The sequence below is a fragment of the Diplotaxodon limnothrissa genome, linkage group LG2 (genome assembly GCF_057381915.1).
Source record: "Diplotaxodon limnothrissa isolate DT_005_m linkage group LG2, D_limnothrissa_male_GT1.1, whole genome shotgun sequence".
Classification (NCBI taxonomy): domain Eukaryota; kingdom Metazoa; phylum Chordata; class Actinopteri; order Cichliformes; family Cichlidae; genus Diplotaxodon; species Diplotaxodon limnothrissa.
In genome coordinates, this window is record NC_140597.1 from 37,340,952 (window position 1) to 37,360,944 (window position 19,993).

Sequence of the window (19,993 nt, forward strand, 5' to 3'; positions counted from 1 at the left end):
CATGGAAGCTTGTTTATATCACTGAAATAAATAAATTGGCATCATAAGTCATAATTTCAGTTTATGTAAAAAAAAAAAAATTCACTATTAACTAATACATTTTGAGATGATTCAAAATTTTAGCTTGCTGTGAATGTTATTGTTGCACCGTTTGTCCACAGCATGTCTTTATCCTGTCTTCCTTCTCTCACTCTAACCAATCACAGCAGATGGACCCGCCCCTCCCTGAGCCTGGTTCTGCCGGAGGTTTCTTCCTGTTAAAAGGGAGTTTTTCCTTCCCACTGTCGCCAAAGTGCTTGCTCATAGGGGGTCATATGATTGTTGGGTTTTTCTCTGTACCTATGAAGCACCTTGAGGCGACTTTTGTTGTGATTTGGCGCTATATAAATAAAATTGAATTGAACTGAATTGAATTGAAGAGTGCAATCTGCAAGCTGTTGGCAGTCACAGATGGTATAATAAAAAATGAAAGTAGGCCAGTTTGGAAAAGTCAAGAGCAGCGTTTCCATCTTTGCCATCTTGGTTTCAAAAAAACAGGATGTGACGAGGAGGACCGGCCAGAGCTTGCTCATTGTTCCCACTCATTGGCTAATGACTTCTAATTGAAGTTGTTAGCTGACGTTGTTGGGGTCAAATCAGAAAGTTATCATTTATAGAGCTGAACCAAAGATATCGCCATCTAGTGACCTGTCCGATAAAATGCGCGATTATTGCATCTCTTTGTGGCTTCATTTTTATGATCTGGAATTTACGCCACGCTTACTGTTTATGAAGTACTTTATCCCAATATGCTTACTTTACTTACGTCTCCCAGAGTTTGTAAAAGTAGAATAGGAGTCAGAGGCTTCAGCTATCAGCCCCTCTACTGTGGAACCAGCTCTCAGTTTGGATTTTGAACAAACAGACATGAGACAGACATGTTTCCGCTTTAAAGGTTAAACACAAACTTTTCTCTTTGAGGCTAACAGTCAGGGCTGGATCAAGTGACCCTGAACATCACTTAGTTATGCTATAGACTCTTCATGTGACTCCCTGACTCCACTCACCACTTTTCACTTCCCATCTGTTTATCTGCCACTGCAGTGTGTCACAGTTATTGGTTTTTATTTAATTTGATTTTAAATTTAATGACATAGTTAAATGCTGTCTTCTTTCTGCAACAGTAGGTGTTTTGTCCCATCTTCCTGTGTGCTTTTCTCTTCTCTTTCCCCAAACTGGTCACAACCGATGACCATCCCTTCCTGAGCCTGGTTCTGCTGGAGGTTTGTTCCTCTTACAAGGGAGTTTTTACTTCCCACCATCACAAAATGCTTGCTCATAGGGAGTCGTCAGATTGCCCGAGCTTTGCTCAAATTACTGTAGGGCATTTAGCTAGCAATATAAAGTACTTTGAAGCAACCTTTGTGATTTGGCACTATATAAATAAACCTGAATTAAACTGAACAAATCAGTCTGGACGAGCACAAACACAACAGCCAATCAGAATCAGGCACAAGTTAGAAAATAACAAGTAATAAATGAGTAAATAAATAATTACACATAACAAATGTGAGCAAAAGCTATTCATGTTTTTTGTGTCCTCAAGCATAATTTATGGTCCCACAGATACATCTGTGCACGTTTCCATTTGGACAGCCTGAGAACCTACACAGATATTTAGATGTTGTAGTTTCTTATTCACATGCAGTGTGGTAATATCTGTTGCTTCATACACAGTTTAAATTGTGTCCTCATCATTTAGAACTAGTGTTTCACTTTTCATATAAAGATCAAATAGCAGATGTGCTGCACACCAAATTACAGCATGACTAGATTAAACTTTGTCCTTTTCCTCAGCTGAGCAGCCGCACAGAGCTGCCAGCGTGGGTGTAAACTCCCACAGATGTATATGCTATGTATAAAACATACGAGAAAATGGTTTTCACACAAGGACTCACAGCTAGAAGACCAAAATGTGGGAAAAATAAATCGTGTTTATCCCACAGGCAGATATGATCCTTTAAGATTTACCCAAATCACACTTTTTGAGATATTTTTTCACTGAATTATCACGAAACGGATAAAACATGGAGGGCAGAAACAGAAACAAGTGTCTCTATTACATTATAAACATTGAATTTGGCGTGTTTTACTGCTGAAAAACTGATATAGTCCTAATAATGAAAAAACTCTTGCTGTGTCATTTTGAGTGTGACTGAAATTTACTTGCTAAATATATTTTAGCAGCCATAGAATTTCATGTGACTATCCCATGTACTTTTTAGCTATGACGGCTAAAATCAAGAGATGCAAATCTTCAGCCTTCCTCTACATAATTTAAGGTGTGTAACACAAAAAATATTCATTGCAGGGAGGTGAAATTGTGCAGACTTTCATTAAACGGACAAATATTCTACAAAAACAGCCCTTTTTGAACAACTGCATACCATCTCTTTGCCGTCACTGTTTTGGTGGATTATTGTCTCCACTTTGCATTTTTTAGATTCAGTGATTCACAAGAAATGATTTGCTGATCAGGCAAATCGCTCATCTAAAGAGAAGCCATGGCTCTCATGTTCTAATGACAGGGTTTGCTGCGAATTGTGGATTTATTTTAACTCTAAGCTTAAATCCGAAAACTGTTCTGAGCGCTAAAAAAAGAAACCGACCTCACCGTCACCTCGCAGTATGGCCCTGAAGTCCAAACATCTACATCCTACCTTCTGTCAGCACAGATAAAACCTCTGAGGAAGTTGATAACCCACGCTCAGTTTATTTCCACATCTGGAAGCTGCTGGAGTCACGGAGATATCCGCTGTGGAAGTCATGACAACCGCACGGGGGGGGCATCAAGGTTATCACAGTTAATTCAACCTAAGCTAAAAGTAAAACTGAAGGTGAGAAAATAAATTTGAATAAATGAAATACAAATAAAAGGCATCAGTAGTGTAGCTGCTCCATCGTCCAACTTATTAAACAAATACCATCTATATACTAATCTATATTGCAGGATACTATTATACTACCATCTATAACTCAGATAGACTCACCAGCAACATTATTAGGCACACCTGTTTCAATCACATGAAAATAAGTTCAAAAGCTGCATCAGAATCAGGAAGAGAGGTGATTTGAGTGACTTTGAATGCTGCATGGTTGTTGGCAGCAGTCAGGCTGGTCCGAGTATTTCAGAATCATCTCCAGGATTCACAGAGAATGGTCTGAAAAAAGACAAGCGTCAGTTTTCTGAGCTTAAAAAGGGTTTGTTGATGCCAGAGAAGATTGGCCACGCTGCTTATAGTTGATAGAAAACTATAATCAGTTGCAACCAGTTGTTTCAACCAAAATGTGAGCATGTTGAAGGAGATCCAGCAGCAGAAGACCACACCAGGTGTAACTCTTATCAGACTACAATTCATATGGGCTCAAGATGTTGCCTGGGTGGGTGACGAGTTTCAATTTCTCCTGCAATGTTTGGATGACAGCATCAGCATTTCGCATGAACAGCATGAAGGCATGCATCCATCCTGCCACGCATCAACGGTTCAGGCTGCTGGTGGTGATGTCACAAGATCACAATCCAACACAATACCTTTGGGATGTAGCGGAACAAGAGATTCGCATCATGGATGTGCAGCCAGGAAATCTGCAGCAACTCTCTGGTGCTGTCGTGTCAGTACGCATCAAAACCTGTGACGAATGTTTCCAACACTTTGCTGAATCTGTGGCTTCAAGAATGAAAGCAGCTCTGAAAGCAAAAGAGAGTCCAACCTGAAACTTGTACTTTTATGTGAGTGCCTATTACAATAAAACTAATACAAACTAATCGGATAACTAAAAGTAAAACCAAATGTTTAAAAAAAAAGAAAGTAAACATTAAAATTGAAAATTAAATTGAAACATGGCAAGCGAAACTATTTGCTTCACAAATGATGAAATGATGATAACTTTGCAAAAGCCTCTGGATACAGTGTGTGCGCTGACAGACTCACAGACAGCTATTGAAAACAAATGTGAAACAGTAGCAATTAACAGCTTACAGAATCCACATCTTGATGACAAATTTTCTTTAATTTTTTTATATTTACAACACTGCATCCTAATAGCATGAAAAAACTGCTGTAATATACATTATAACTTGCAGCAGTTGTATTCAAGTTACATTTAAGTATTTTACATTCTTAGACGTAGTCTCAGAGACTACGTCCCATGAAAATGGTTTTAATATGTACCATTACGCTCAGATACATTATGATAAATGATGACAAACAACTTTATAAATCAAACAACACAATACAAAAAAACATTCATTTAAAATAATGTGTCCAGCTAGGACAGATGAAACAACCAAAACTGTGCCACTTGCTCAACAGTCCATGGCTATGTGACTATTGTGTTCATACAGTCTGCTCTTCTACCATGAAGAGATATTTCAGTGGGATTAAATCTGCATCCACAGAAACCCAGAGGACCAGGAGTAAGAGAAGTTTGACAAGTTGTCCATCACGTCTCAGGATCCTTCGTCCACTGTCAGCCCCTCCAGCTGCTCCTGCACATTCTCCAGCTGCTCCGTCTGGCTCTCTTGTGGCTGCTCGGACTCCGGCTCATGGTTCTCTACCTCTTCCTCCATCTTTGGCTCCTCGCGTACACTCTCAAGATTCTCTGAGCTCTCAAAACAACCCGAATCCCGCGGCTCCTTGGCGTCCTCCCCAGATGTTTCCTCCTTCTCCTTCTCCCCCTCCTCCTCTTCTGGCTCTGACTCTTCTTCAGCTACACAAGCACAAAAACAATCACAGTTTAATATATAGAGGTTTACGCCAATCCTTTTTATTCTTCCTGAACTCTGACAGGTCCTTTCATCTCGCTCAGCATCCAGCAGTAAAGGAACAACACAATCATTCATCCGGAGTCACTTTGTGTCCACCTGGTGAATCTAAACCCTAGCTCACTCCTGTTCAGCGTTGTTTATGTTCTCTCAAACCTCCTGAGGGAAATCCACTACATGCAGGCAGCTGACTGTTATTTGCTGCTGTGTTAGTGCATAAATACGGTGGGACAGCAGACAGTGAACCAAAACAGTAAATCTGTGGGTCAGATGGCTAAAAAAAGAGACAAAACTACTAGTATTTAATGCTCAAACAGCTGCAGATTCAAGAAACACTTGCAGGTTTCTCAGCACAGATAATCACTTCCATCCGTTCACATCTCACCAAAGTTATTGTAGTGTGTATGAAAATTAACTCCAGCTATAAGTTAATATGCTGCAGGTTAAATTACTTTCAGTGGTTTCAATGAGCAACGACTCTAATAGTAAGGAATCATGGACAGTCATCACTGTGGTCAAAATAATACAAATAAAGGTTATTGCGGTTTTGGGGAAGTAGATACTGATTCATATGAAATGGTTTTGAGTGAATTTTAAAGAAAGTTTAAATTCACAAACTGTCCTTCTGCAGCAAAGATGAGCCAAGATATTAAGACGAAGCACTGATAACACAACGTGAGCCATGAAGTGCACCTGATTGTGTAGTTGAAGCATAAAAAAATGACAAAGTGCTCCTGAAATCAGCATCCTTTGATTAGATATTATGAGCTTTGCAGCATCACAGTGTATAAACTTACAGTCTCTCAACAGCTCAGTGGCGTTCAGGATCTTGGAGCGCTGCTCTGGGTCTGTGATGTTCAGCTCATTCAGGTGAGACTCCTTCAGCCCTGCAAAGTCCTCCAGAGTCTGGAAACCATGCATGGACAGCAAAGAACTCAGCTCCTGCAACATGAGAGAGAATAAGGTTTACATCTCTGCGATCAGACAGAGGTGACCATCGCAACAGTTGCTCTGCAGTTTCCCTCACCATCAGGCCGATGCTGTCCAGGACTTCCTCCAGGGATTTGGGTTTGGATTTGGCTCGGTTGGCTTTTCTGCTGCAGCGTTTCCTCCTGGTCGGGGGGCTTTCGTCGGGCAGGAGGTTCACATAAATGAACTTAAAGGAGCCCACCTTGTTGTTGAGCTTCCCGGTCCAGGTGCCCACGGGGGGCTTCTCGATGATGTGGATGATGTCCCCTTTCTATGAAAAGAGAGAGCATTAATACTGGCAGCCTGACAGGAGATAAAAGAAACTCACAAAAGACAGAATTATGAGTTTAAATTAAAGTCTACGATCATCTCAAAGTTTCGCTCAATATCTGATCAAAAATCTATCCAGTGATTTAAGATAATGATCACCAGTGTAAAAGCTTTGAAAATATGAGTTTATAAATATTTTAAGAACCCCGTCAAGCAGACTTTTCTGATCACACATCATTGTATAAACTGCACTGAAATGATATTTTATCAAAGGGGGTAACCAGTAATGGAGGGTCTTGTAGATTAAACTCTTCCTTCACGGATGATAATCAAAATGACCGGTCTTCTTTTACACAGCTAACAAGCTCCCTGGAGGACGCCTCAGTGAGACAGCAAACGAGGCCAAATCGCAGCCAGTGAGGAAGACTCCCCCCTCCGAGACTCACTTGGAGTTTTAGCGAATCCACATCGTAGGGGCTGGGGGTGAAGTCGGTGTGGACCACAGCGCGGCCGCAGAACGGGCCGTTGTAAGCAATGCCGTTCTCCTCCAGTCGCATGCTGTCCCTCTGGCTATATCCACTGTCCAGGCTCTGTCTGTCGCTGTCTGAGGAGGACAGATAAGAAGCTGGGTCAGATTCATCCTGAGGCCTTCGCCTCTGCCCCAGAGGTTTAAACACACTGTAAACATCCCTGTATGACTCCAGGAATCATGCTGATGGGACACTGGGCCTTTATACAATATAAAAGGGGTTTTCAGGCTTTTATTAAAGTAGTATGGCATTTTACAAAGATGTCAGACCTCTAAATAGCATTTGTAACATAAATATATAATATTAGGTTGGACTTATTAACTATGAATGCTGGATAATTAAGTCAAAGCACTTTTCCTCCAGTGGGAAACACGGCCTTTTGAAGACTTGAACAGTTACAAGAACATTTTACTGGGAAAACTTCCCTTCTCAGTCATCTGTAAAATTATCAACTTGCTACTTTCAGTCGCTCCCTGTGGTTTTGCCACAGCGGGTAGCTCCGCATGTTTGATTTGGCAGATTTTTTATACCCTTCCTAACGCAACCTCATAAGGATTGGGTTCGCCTCTTGGGATCAAACTAGGCATCGTTTGCTTGTTAAGTAATTATGAAATCCCTTAAATTGTGTAAATTAAGAAAAGCGGTGGCACTCACAATTTAGTTTAGCTTTGGGATTGAGTAGCACCTGTTTGGGAAACTTTTCTACCTCTGTTAAATTACTCCAACAGCAAAGTTAAGCCTGGTCTAACATTTTAACACTGTTTTAACAGCTATAATGCCGAAGACTCTCTATGCATCTGACCGAGGAAATCAGGTCGACTGAGTCAGTGACCTCCTTTAAATCTAAAATTAAAATACACTTTTAGGGGAGGAGAGCCTTTCCTGTTTTTACTTGAGTAAAAATCCTTCCTTTAAAGAATTCGATAGTCAAGAATCTAGTTTATCATTATAATTATTGTCTTGCTGTTAAAAGAAAATTAATATCACCCTAAAAAAGTATTCAGTGTATCCTTGGGCCACACGCAGTCTGTCACATCTGTGTAGTCGGACCTCCTGTTCCTCTCACACAGCCTGAAGTAGTGATTTTTTTTCACACTTACTGCCAGAGAGCTGGCGGCTGATGGGGCTGGGCATGGTGTCCTCCGAGCCTGTGGAGCACACCGACGTCCTCTGGCCTGCACTCAGATCTGGAAGCCAGTCAGAAGGGACAGGAGACAGCTCTTCACCGCTCTCCCCCTGGGGACAACAGTGCAGGTCAGAGGTCAGTTCACATTTACCTCCCATACATAATAAAAAAGTCAAAGAAGTGTCTCATTATCTTTGTCTCAAACTTGTTTCATTACCTTGGAAAATACTTTTGGGCATCTGTCATTGATTTGCAGAAAAGTGAATTCTTCTTTAAAAACACGGTCTGGCTTGTCTTTGTGCTAACAGACATTAACCTTTAAATGACAGATTGGTGGCAGTCTGCTAAATTTAGAGCTCTGAACTGAGTGAGCATTATACCAAACTTTGGTAGGAGATAGACATGAAAAAGCAGAAGCAGTGGAAGAGGGTTTATTCAGGCTCTTTACCCAAACATCAGCATCCCCACAAATCTAAAATACTTGATTACAAGAAGAGTGCACAGCACTGGCTGAACTGTAACATTAAATTCTGCAGTATGCTGTATTTTAGTTAAATCTAGAAAACGTTGCATGCAAGTTTTTGTGCAAGGTAAAAGAATAAACCCCTCTGCAGTACATGGATTTCTCCACAAGGTGGAGACAGATTCAAGTTTGTAGTAGTGTGAACTTTTTTTTCCCTTTTTTTTTTTTTTTTAGGTATGCATCACGTGTTAACCTTTGGATTACTTTGTGAAACTTAAACAGTCTTTACCCCTTCTTCAGCTAAAGCCTTCTGCACCATCTTGGACGTTTTGCGGGTCATGGTGCGTGAAATGACATTGCGCCACTTCTTCCCCAGTTTGCTGCCACTTTTCACTGCTTCCTCTGCAGTCACACCATCTGCTACCTGGAGAAAAGGAGAAAAGGGAAAACCACCAGATGAGTTTTCAGTGTTATTTAAAGTCACTGGAATTAAGGTTGAGAGTAGTAAAAAAAAAATTCAAATCTAAGCCACTGACATGAATTTCCTCGGTGGCATGGAAGCCAGGTCATAAAATTTTTCTCACAGACTAAGAAGAGCGTTTGTGGTAATGGGGTTTGCGTGCGCACATGTTACTGCCATCCACAAAGTATTTCTCTGTCTCTCTGTAGCACGAACACGCACACACAGACACACAGTTTTAGAGAGTGTTACCAGACTCCATCTGCAGACAAACTGTGTGAAATTGCGTGCTTATTACTGACATCTAAAAATGTCGTTTTCAGGCTTTTGAGGTAGTTAACAGCAGAGACGGGCACATAGCTTAATCACAGTGATTATTAGTATCATGCAGATCCTAAAAAGCTACAGTGGGCGCTTGTGAATTAGTCAAGAGCTGTAGCCCAAAAACTTAACATTAAGTATTAAAAAGAGTGCCAAATAGACAGAATACATCAAGACAACAGATGCAGTTTTATCCTTAAATTGCTGTATGTAAAATAGATTTGTCAGGTGAGTTATGAAGAGCAGCAGCAGAGAATTCCTAACAGCACCCACCTGGTTAGTGGTCACGTTCAACCACCATAACCTTCTACTAATAATACCCACAGGTTTCTGTTTTGGTTCTGCTACTCAGGTGTAGTTTTGAAGCATGTCGTATTAAGACAAGCTTTTTTCAATGAAGTCTACCATCTGTCCACATTACCTCCTGATTAAACTGTTGTAATTATTTCTATTTCTTCACCAATCGTTACTTTATCACCTGCAGGGTGTACAAAACACAGAAGCTCGTCGTTTCTCAGGAAAGAAACAGTGCGATCACATCACACCTGTACTGGCCTCCCTGCACTGGCTCCTAGTCCATTGCAGGATCCAGTTTAAAATTTTACTGTTTGCTTTCATGAGCCCGAGTGGTTTTGTGCCATCCTACTTAACCTGGTCTGTAAACCAGCTGCTTTTAGAAGTTTCTAGATCCACGCTCAAAGTTGAGTCGTGTAGTAGTTGAGCAGGTTTCCTGGGTTTTATCATGCGGTCTTATTTATTTGTATTATTGTTTATTTGATGATGTTTTGATATTTTTGCAGACTTTAGTGTATTTATTAGTGATGTGCTGATTGGTAATTATCTTTGTATTTGGCATAACCTATACAACACTTTAGTCAGCTGATATTAACAGAATTTTGGGGGGTCAAGCTTGGCTTCCCTGATTTAAAAATCAATACTAGATTTGCAAACTAACCACAAGTTTGTCCATTTAGCTCCATTCCCTCATATTCAGTGAGAAATGTCTTGATTTGAAGCCAATTTTGGTACAAATATGAAATAATTTGGCCCTGGAGAAGCCCTCAAAGCTTGTCGTGCACTTATTCTTAATGAAACACTATCATGAAGAAACGCTGCCGTGTATCGGCAGTGTAAACATTCAGTAACCACAATGACAATGGCAAACCCACGTCTGCAGAGACCGCTGACAGGGGTGTAACAGATGAATTCTCAGCAGAAAGTTTTAAGCTCAGAGTTGACGTAAATGAAAAATAATAAGGCCAAATTTAAATGGATACACTCTTCGGGGGAATACCATTTATGATTTTCGGACGGAGAGGCTCTCTGCTTGACTAGACCGGAGGACATCCTGTCTGCATGCTGTTGTCATCTGGGGCTCTGTGCAATGCTTCTCATTCTTACTTCCTCTGTAATCATTTCTCTCTAACTTCCACTCAGTAACCTGAATGTTGCTGGGAAATTATTAATATATTCTGTTAATTTTAAAAGTGTTATCATTTGTTCACACGTGTAAATCAGGAAGCACCAACTGGGCACTTCTGTAACAGTCATAACTGAAAAAAAGCTTCCACTTGACCTCTGGTGGATGCGTTATTTAGAGAAGGCCACAGTACGAGAGACGAGGAACAATGTAACAAAATATCTGGAGGAACTGCTATTCAGGAAGTTAAAAGAAGAGATAAAATAGGTATTTTTACTTTTATAAACTAATGTTTTGTATATTTTGCTTGTTTTGGGCAAATCCCAGGGAAGAAACTTACATTCTCCTCCAAGCTGAACTCCTTCTCTGACACAACAGGAGAGGTAGGCTTGGGCTTCATGAAATCCTTGAAGCTGCTGGACCTCTGCAGGGTGAGCTGCAAACAAAATGTGCATTGCACTTAAATATCATGAACTCATGAACAGCAAAGAGGATCACACAGTTGTTCAGTGGTTTTCTGTGGAATAACTGATAATGCTGAACTTGCGGTCGTGCACACAGTACGATCCTTTGTCCCACACGCCATCAGACTGTTTAACTCCTCTCTGGAGGGGAGAGGGAGGGGAAACAGGAGGACAAAGGAGGGAACAACTAAGCTGTAGTGCCTCTTCACCTCACTGTGCAATACCTTTTGTGCAATACTTTTGTAAATAGTCAACGGTGCAATAGACTCAATACTTGAAATGTGCAATTCACTTGTATTTTTATTTTTATTCCTATTTATTCTATTTATCCCCTTCGTATATTTTATTTATATTGTCTCTGTATTTATATATATGTGTGTGTGTATAACTCTGTAACTTCTGTCGGTGCTGTGCTTTTTTGGAAATCGAATTTCCCAGAGGAACCCACCCGAGGGATTAATAAAGTTCTATCTTATCTTATCTTATCTTATCTCCTCAAATTTGTGAACAGAAGGGGTTTCTTAGAAGTAATGTGTGCCAGTGTTTCTCCACACACTGTTATCGAAGTTGAAGTCACGGCTAATTGAACGTCTGCACGGTGATGTGGCTGCATCTGATAAGGTTTTACAAAGGTATTGCAGCTGTTTAGCAGGAAACACAAAGGAAATGATGTGCGGCTAGATTCATTAGGGTTTCTGCAATAAATAGCTCGTGTTTTCAAAAGTGGCATACACAAGACCTTGGGGGAAGGACAGGAGCACCAAAGCTAAAATATATACAAGAACATGATTTCATCCTCGCAACAACATTGGTTTTTTTTATTCTTTTTTAGTTCAAACACCAGAAAGGCAAAGCTCTAGTAATTTTGAGCAAAAGAGACAAATTTGACTCATTTTTTTGCATATTTTCCAGATTTAGACTTTCTTGTAGCTGTTGTGGAAACTTTTTGTCTAATTTTCCATTTAACCACGCCGCCGTGCAACATCTTATCGCAGCTCATCCTTCTCTCTCTGCTCAAACCACAGGAAACTGGCAAAGCTTTAGCAACTGCTGCCAGCCAATCATTGCAGACATCCAGCCAGCACCGGTGGCTTACGGTCTACCTTGTAAAGTTTAACCACCAAAGCTTAACCTTCAGCAGTCTTGGGCCTCAGTGACATTTAATATGACAAGTTCTGGTGGCAAATGTTTCTTTTCCCATCCTCAGTTTTTATTTAACAGCCACAGACCTTTCAGCTAAATCAATCTTCTATTAAAGCCGACAACCGCAGCAGTGACATGAGAAGAACAAACGCAGCGAGTTGTGTAATGACATGGCGTGAAAACGACCGCGGGTGGAGAGCTGGATGGAAAATAAGAGCACTGGTGTCAAGTGTAGGAGGTTCACTATCTTGATAGCAGCTGAAGACAAAGTCAGCAGAAGCCACAAAGCCTTCTCTGACTCAAACTACATCTGCAGCAATGATTCACCCTGCCAGAATAGAGGAACTTTACTTTTCTAAAAATGTACCGAGGCTGCAGCCAAAACGGTAGTTAGAAAAGGTAGGAAATATTCTGCTTTAGGCAAAAAGCTGCTGCTGAACCTCAAGTGTTGTCTGTGTTCGTGTGCGTTCAGCTTAACCGCAAAGGTCTGAACTAACTTAAGCTGACATCCTGTGTTGAAAAGATGTGCACACAAAGAAGACAGCTGATGTCGAAGTGCAAACAAGTGTGTGTGGCAACAAAAGTCTACAAAAAGTAACAAATATAAAAACTATGACTTTCTGTTTAATATAAGCATTTCTAAGTGTAGCTGCACAGACACATCAAAACAAAGAATTACAGCAACCAAAAAAACTCACCTTCTTCTTCTGCACCTGCTCCTTCTCTGAGGCATTTGATGGCCTTCGCCTCAACATCTTGTCCCTCTGTGATCCTCAGATCTCCCCGGACAGAAAGCTGTGGGAAAGTTGGACCCGCTTTAATCACCTGAGGATTTCTGTGACTGCGCGGTCACAGCCCGAGTCTGATTAAAAAACTGAGGAAGCCTGTTGTGTGCTGTGTTGCTGCCGAGTGAACTGCAGAAGCCAGCAGGAAGTCACGTGGCCATGCTGAAACTGAAGAGGCAAACCCTGTTTTTGGTGACTGCACGGAGACTCGTGGTTTTGTTACAAGTATTGCTCACAAGCGCATGCTATTTGCTCTCTGTGGCTCAAAACTGAACATGATACATGCAACCTTAATGAGTATTTCATTACAACACTGTTGACTGTTACCACATATCAAATGGTGCATAATCACCTGTTTCTCATCATCTTTAAAAAAAGTTTTAAAGATAAAAGTTAAGTCAAGTAAAAGCTGGCTGGAGGAATATTAATCAGCAAAAGATGTTGATGATCTTTTGCTGCAGTGTCACAGCTGCAGTGACATCCCGCAGCCACTTATACAACATTACTACCCCTGCACCGTCTTTGAACTTCTGCAAAAAGTTGCAGTTAAATTTACTGGCTGTAAAAACTTCTCTTGTGTATCTTAACATCTGTGTTGTCAGGCTCCTTTGTGTGCTCACGATGTTGAGGACAAATAAAAGGTTTTGATTTTGCAGTCTGTCGTTTAGCTTCAGTTTTAGTGTGGAAGTGAAAGGCAGCTAGAGCTGACATATTTAGCAACTCAGTAACAGCTTTGCAGCTGCAGCTACAGGAGGCCATAAAAAATCAAAAAATCACAAACTGCTGATCAGATTGCCCAAAAACTCACATATTTACTCACAAAGTGGTTTATGGGACAAGTGAGTTAAAACAAAAACGGCCAGACACATCCTGACAGGATAGAAATGGAGCATTGAGACAAAAACAACTTGTGTGACTCAGAAATGTGTGCGCTTGTGAGTGCGCACTGAGCTGGCAGGACAAGGCGAAGTAAATGGCTGGCAGTAAATGTAAAGAGGGAAGTACGATGCAAGTCAAGTTTAGTTTGTTATTTTGGAGGGAGGGGGGGGGGGGAGACCACATGATAAGAGGATGCCCTATTTTAGTTTCCTGTCAGTCGGTTAAAGGTTGGCAAGCAATCTCGCAAAAGATCTCAAATGGGATGAAAACAACAAGCAACAGCTGATTTGGACAGTGCAAACTAACACATAGTAGTGTCAGAAACATTCAGACGTTTGGGTGACTACAGTGCTGCAGAGATAACAAAATAAGCGCTCTTAGCACATGTTTAACGTAAAGAAAAAATAAAAACACTCATGCATAATGAAATTTGTGTAAAGAAAACAACAAAACATTATTACGGACGCAGCTGTTATGATTACACTCACGGACACGTGAAGATGCTTTTTTAAATAATTTTTTGGACATTTTTGTAAGAGCATTTCAGAAAGCAAAAGGGAAAATCAAAAAGCTTTGAAATGATCCAAGAATCGAATCCAGGCTCCTGCAGGTTTCCAGCGTAATAGTTATTAGCTCAACCACAGTGAACTAGGGCAGCACCTGTTTTTTGGCTTCTTCTGTAACCAAGTGTAACAAGTGACAACCAGATCTGACAGAGAAACCATGGGACTCTCTTATTTGGTAGCAGTGCAGTCTGATTTATCATCTTATTTACTCTGAGCAGATATGGATAAGCCAAAGGGAACGAACGATTGAACTGGTTACTTCAATGGAGATGATAATTTACAAAATGAAAGCCATGTTGCTGTTGTCCCCTCTGTGAATCACCACCTTGACATGGTGGAGCGCTTTGTGTGCCCCAGCGATCCCTTTGCCTCCTTGAAGGGTCTCCCAAGGTAAATTGGTCCTGAGTGAGGAGGCAGACAACGAGCGATTCAATGGACCAATGACAGGCAAGAAGAGCAAGGGACCTGTGTACCCTGCCCGAGATAGGCCTGGAGCCAAGAACTTGATGGAAAGCGCCTGGTGGTCAGGCCTTAGTCCATGGGGCCCAGGTGCTCGGGGATGCTCCATCTGGCGACTCCATTGTCCTACTGGGAGACTTCAATGACAGAACAGGTGTGATTTGGAGAAATGGCTTGCTTCATCTGAACCTGAATTTTGTGAAGTTTTTTTTTGTACAAATAACAGTTTGTCCATAATGAACACCATGTTCAAACATAAGGATGTCCATAAGTGCACGTGGCACCTGGATAGGTTGCAGGTCCATAATGGATGGATGGAAGATCATGTTATGTTAAATCACAATTAAGAAATAAATTGGTTTGGTTTTAAATACTCCCTATTTCTCTTCCTTAACAAGGGTTAGGGTTTGGTTCTTGAGTGCCAACTTTCTACTTCCACACATAAAAAAAATGGACAAGCCTGTCCATCTATTATGAGTTTTTTTCCAACATTTTTTCAAAGAGTGAGAAATCCAAGTGAAATCTACAAATATTCAGGCTGCTTACTGGTGAGATTTGTTCACTAAAACATTAAATTATAATGCTCATTTGCTAACAGCAGGTTGTTTCCACACTGAGATCAGCCAAAACACCAAGACAGCAACAAAGGAAATGCTCTTAGAAAAGAGACATAAATAAGCAGTGGGTGACATCGAGGTGGCTACATCCATCTTTTATACTCTTAGTGTTTCCAGATTACAGACCACGCTTGGCTGTAGCTCAGATCTGCACCTCAACCTGACATAACTTCATCTGCATACGCCTTCACTGAATCACAGTTAGTCTGGAACTACACCAAGATGAGCTCTTCTAAAGGGTCGGGTTATTTGAAGGTGAATAACTACTCATAGTCAGATTTAAGAGATCAAAGTCCACAGGTGTGTATGTACCTCAACTTAAATACGCAGCACTACTTGGATTGTAGTGATAAGCGGAAGACTTGTGTTAAATTAATATGGGAGTGTTTAACAGTAAATACATGGTAAACATAAAAGATCTTTCTATCATAGAGAACAATGATCGCATAGTTTTTCTTCCTCTTCTCTTCTTTTCACCACAAGCTCACCAAAGTGGATGAAAACGCCTTTTCTGAGAGCAATCAGACTCTGTCTTTGAAAGGCTCCGTCATGTGCTTTTAATGACCAGAGATGCAGATGCAGGGTGCGAAGTGTCGACGCTTGTCTTCACACCTTCAAGTCACGCTGACAGAACAGTTGCCCAGCAACCCAAGTCTACCAGCAGGAGCGGCTCTAAGCTGCTGAACCACGAGTCCAGTTATGTGAAGCTGCAGGTTGAATTTGATTATGATTCGATTTCAGATGTTGTCATTTTTTAATGAAGAACTTCATGCATTGGGAATTTGTGTGCCCTAAGTAGCCTTTTTGGCATCAGTTATTCTGTGACTTTTTCAGAGTCAAATACTGATTCTCTTTGTAGATGCATATTTCTCATTTAATATATTTTACAGCCACTGTTTACTTTCCTGTGCCTTTGTCTGGAGAAGTAACTTCATTAAATGTGCACCTATATGATCAGTTAATTTTAATACAGTACTGTGCAAACGTCTCAAGTCCCTCCTCATTTCTTTGTATTCTGCTAGAAAAACTGGAAATAGGTACAGCATTTCATTCAAAAATGCAAATACAGTATCTTGGGGAAAGATAGTCTGTACAATTCTAACAAGTTTGAAAGTCAATATTTGGTATGACAACCTTCCTCCTCATTCCTTTAAGTATTCTTCAAGAACAGTTATCCAGACTCCTTAAAGCTCTTCTTTTGGATATTGGCTGCTTTTTTGTTTGGGATCACTGCCATATTGAAAAATTAAGTTGTTACCATTCAGACATTTTCCAGATGGTGTTACATGGTGGATCAAAATCTGTTGAGACTTCGGAAATTTATCAATTCGTTCATTTAACAAACAATGGCCTTATTAGCACATGGGCACATGGAAGAACCATTAACAGCCATAACAGCCACAATCAATCAGTAATTGTCAGTAAAAGTCAGTCAATGTGGTTGTGTTGGTTTCTCTGCATGCCAAAACTGATCTAACAAGTGTTCGGTGGGGCTGAGGTCAGGATTGCAGGAAGGCCATTTCATCCTCTCAACTCCCAAATTCTGGAGGCAGTGTCCGAAATGCTCTGTGAGGGGGGGAGTGCTGCTGTGGATACAGTTGGGTCCCAGACTCTGGAGATATGGAATGATTGTAGAATCTCCTTTCAGTATTTATCTGCAATGACTTTTCCTCCAGTGATGACTAGCTTTGTTTTTCCAGTGAGGGAGATGCCATCGCACACCATCATACCGTCTCCGTCATAGCATAACTTTCAGGCACCTCGTTTTAAAGATATCTTTGCAAAAGGAATGTTCATGTCATTTAAAACATTGTAAAAAAATGATTCCAAAATTCGAAAAGATTTTTACGTATCAGAAGTTTTGTTAGTAAATATTTAGACTCCTGTATTTCCACGCAGCTCAATAAGGACAGATCATCAGAAAGAATGAACATGATTATTGACAGAATACAGATAGATGTTTGGTGGTTGACTCCGATGGCCTGTCTTGGCAGAACTGATCCCCAGCAATGAAAGAGATTAGAGCAGGAACCCCCGGAGCCTGGATGCTGGTGGTGAAGGTGAAGGTAGCTTGAATGGAGCTTCAGTTATGAAAGGTGGAGATGGAGAGGAGGTGGGTTGCACAGAAGGAGAAGGAGAAAGAAGGAGAAAGACACACAGTGAGATTTAAAGTATGCGGCAGGAATGCTGGAGAGGGCCGGGAGAAGGTAACTGGACTGGACCGGTGTTGGCACAAACAGCTTGACAGCGTGGGAAAGTGGAACTGATAAAGCTTAGATTTAGCTGACAGGACCTTGGAGAGGACAGACGTGAGGCTATAGATCTTCCTTACTGAACATGAGCTTCATTAATAGTATTAATGGCTCATAGCTCACACAAAAGGTAGCGTGTATGCATGCATATATTAATCAGCCCACATGGGACAAAACAAAAGCAGCAAGGAAACAGGCCTTAAACACTCTAGAACATTCTAGCAACATTAGTTTGTACTGACACTTCCTCTTTTAGCATCAGATTACGTCTGATTCAGATTAGAATACTGCACCTTTTATACTGCTCAAGTGAGAAACATGTAAAAAAAACACATCCTATGTTAGTTTTACAACACCATGATGGTACTACTACTGTAGCTCACATGTTTTGGCCCTGCCAACACTTTTTGAGGCCCTCTCACACTTGTGTGGAAAAATGGTGGTACATTTTTCATACATCTCCAACTTTGGGGGTTTTCCCTTTAGTGATCACAGTTTCTGTGAAAGAAACAGGCACAGCTTTAGCTTCATTAATAAGATGATTAATGAGAAGCAGATAAGTCTACATCTTTAAATAACTGGATTAGAGCTTTTTATGCTGCGGTTAGAAAAACTGAGGTACAGTCAAGTCAACTCTCTGGAAAAATTCAGAGTGATCTGATGATCATCCATTGGATAGTGGAATAAAAAAAATGAGCGAATCACAATACAATACCTGTCACCAAAACACAACATGCACTCCTATTTCTTTATTTGAATTTGTGAAAAGTGTCAGTGGCATCCAGTTTAACAGTTTAATTAATTATATTTTTGTGTCATCGATTAAATTCCCAAAGAGCTGTATTTGAAAGTCATGTTTCACCTGCGTTTACACTGGACCTCATTTTTTGTTGGTTTCTTTGAAGGATTTCACACAAAAAACTTTTGACAGCTTTCATTCTTTGACTTTGTGTTTTCTCCTATTTATAGAAATATCTTTCATCACAATGTCACACATGCTGAACTCTATTTTTGTTGGTTTTATTTTTGTTGGTCGCTGCCCAACAGCTTGTTGGTCCATTACTGTTATGTTTGTGTGATAGTAGCAAACTAATGTCTGCCAGGCACCATTAAGAACAAAAAACATTTGCATAAATGGTTACTTAAAAAAACAAAAAAATAACTTAATGACTACTTAAATATTTGAATATCGTGCACATCCCTTGGGGTTTTCCCTAATGCAGTTATGCCTGTCACATAGCCATATTTATGAGCACAGCATATATACTGTTTGCAAGTGGCAGCCAGTTACAGGAACGTTGGCTTATACGGAGGGGAAGTGAGCTAAGATGGCACATTTACATAGTAAAAAAAGAGGTGGACATAGTCATTATCACATCACGTGATTAGTTTTGTTGTGAAGCACTCATATGAGCATTTTCACCAACACGCATCATCCCAGAGGAGAGTCCACAACAACGAAATCATGTGTGTGCGTGTTTGTGTGTCCAGGGTAATGGCATTTGGCAAAAAAGATTCAGAGATTTCATGAAGTCAGATACTCAGAAACCATGTTGTCACTTTGTTGCATTCGTTATTCACGTTTCTCAAAATAAAAGTCTTCTTTTATGTCTTTATTCAGTTGATGAACCTCTTCTAGTTGCAAAGTTTGAGCTGTTTATCTCACTTTTAGCTCAGTTTTGAATCTGAAAAACATTGTGTTAGTTCCCACCCAGACAACACAGTCATCAAGTTTGCAGATGATACCACTGTGGTGGGGCTCATCTCAGGGGGAGATGAGACTGCATACAGAGCTGAAGTTCAGAGGCTGTCAGATTGGTGTGCAGACAACAACCTGGACCTCAATACCACCAAAACAAAAGAACTGGTAGTTGACTTCAGAAGGAGGAAGTCCGAGCTGCAGCCTGTCAGCATCAACGGGGAGTGCGTGGAAAGGGTCTCCAGTTTCAAGTTTCTGGGTGTGCACATAGACACAGACCTCCAATGGAGCTCTAACACCTCTGCGGTCTTAAAGAAGGCCCAACAGCGTCTCCACTTTCTGAGAATCCTCAGAAAAATGGACCTGAAGAAGGAGCTGCTGACCGTCTTCTACCGCTGCTCCATTGAAAGTGTGCTGACATATTGCATCGGTGTGTGGTTCTCCAGCTGCACCACAGCACACAGAAAGGCACTCCAGAGGGTCATCAACATGGCCCAAAAAATCATTGGACATCCTCTTCCCTCCCTGAAGGACCTGTACAGCACTCGCTGTCTCAAGAGGGCACGCAGCATCCTACGGGACTGCACACACCCAGGACACCGGGTGTTTAAGCTGCTGCCGTCTGGCAGGAGGTTCAGGCTGCTGAGGTCCCGAACAAATAGACTCAAGGACAGCTTTTACAACAGGGCAATAGCCCTGATCAATGTAAATAGCTGACCTGACTGGATACCTCCCTGGACTTTTTAGGGGGAGGTAACAATGTTTA

The 19,993-nt window shown here is 41.0% G+C and overlaps 1 protein-coding gene across 1 annotated transcript; it reads right to left on the bottom strand.

The window, feature by feature from the left end:
• Positions 1-4,392: 4,392 nt before the first annotated feature.
• sash3 (SAM and SH3 domain containing 3) lies at positions 4,393-12,795 on the bottom strand. The gene is made up of 8 exons (XM_085373101.1): positions 12,669-12,795; positions 10,704-10,799; positions 8,452-8,586; positions 7,674-7,809; positions 6,490-6,647; positions 5,832-6,044; positions 5,602-5,746; positions 4,393-4,749 (listed from the first exon to the last, which is right to left on the bottom strand). The coding sequence occupies exons 1-8, from the start codon at positions 12,723-12,725 to the stop codon at positions 4,490-4,492; spliced, it is 1,200 nt and encodes a 399-aa protein (XP_085229227.1). The 5' UTR covers positions 12,726-12,795; the 3' UTR covers positions 4,393-4,489.
• Positions 12,796-19,993: the final 7,198 nt, after the last annotated feature.

Bases quoted from the DNA above. Each gene is read 5' to 3' on its own strand.
- sash3 (XM_085373101.1), bottom strand. From the start codon at position 12,725: ATGTTGAGGCGAAGGCCATCAAATGCCTCAGAGAAGGAGCAGGTGCAG. The intron at 10,800-12,668 runs GTGAGTTTTTTT...TTTTGTTTGCAG, and splicing joins AGCAGGTGCAGAAGAAGAAG to CTCACCCTGCAGAGGTCCAG. The intron at 6,045-6,489 runs GTGAGTCTCGGA...CTCTTTTCATAG, and splicing joins TGGATTCGCTAAAACTCCAA to AAAGGGGACATCATCCACAT.